At 42.2% G+C, this 249-nt stretch overlaps 1 protein-coding gene across 4 annotated transcripts in view; it reads right to left on the bottom strand.

The window, feature by feature from the left end:
- LOC119585068 overlaps nucleotides 1–249 on the bottom strand; it is a 15,302-nt gene that overhangs the window by 11,291 nt on the left and 3,762 nt on the right. The window contains exon 1 of one of the 4 annotated variants that reach the window (XM_037933687.1): nucleotides 55–224. The exons of 1 other annotated variant lie outside the window; for it this stretch is intronic. Coding sequence is in view for 1 of the 3 variants with exons in the window: in XM_037933685.1 (XP_037789613.1) it covers nucleotides 6–7 (2 nt within the window). In the remaining 2 variants the exon portion in view is untranslated. Of the gene's footprint in view, nucleotides 1–5; nucleotides 225–249 lie in introns of those variants that run through there. 2 more of the 4 variants (XM_037933688.1, XM_037933685.1) reach the window with 2 other exon arrangements.

Consider the following 249-nt stretch of genomic DNA (forward strand, 5'->3'; position numbering starts at 1 on the left):
GTTACATGGACTGTGAAATTCAACAACGGATAAAAAGCTGCAGAGATCTCTCACTTTCACGGCCGACGATGCAACACTAACTGTGCTTTCGCTGCTGCTTGGAAGTACCAAGAGTGTATGACATTGTTCTTAATGCAACGTTCTTTTCCAGCTTCTTACACTTTGCTGACGACAGTATAGCATATATTTGCTGGACATTGTGAGTGAATGCCGGGAGAAATGTGTGAATGTTGAGAGTGAACACTTTTT

Source organism: Penaeus monodon, chromosome 19 (assembly GCF_015228065.2).
Source record: "Penaeus monodon isolate SGIC_2016 chromosome 19, NSTDA_Pmon_1, whole genome shotgun sequence".
Lineage (NCBI taxonomy): Eukaryota > Metazoa > Arthropoda > Malacostraca > Decapoda > Penaeidae > Penaeus > Penaeus monodon.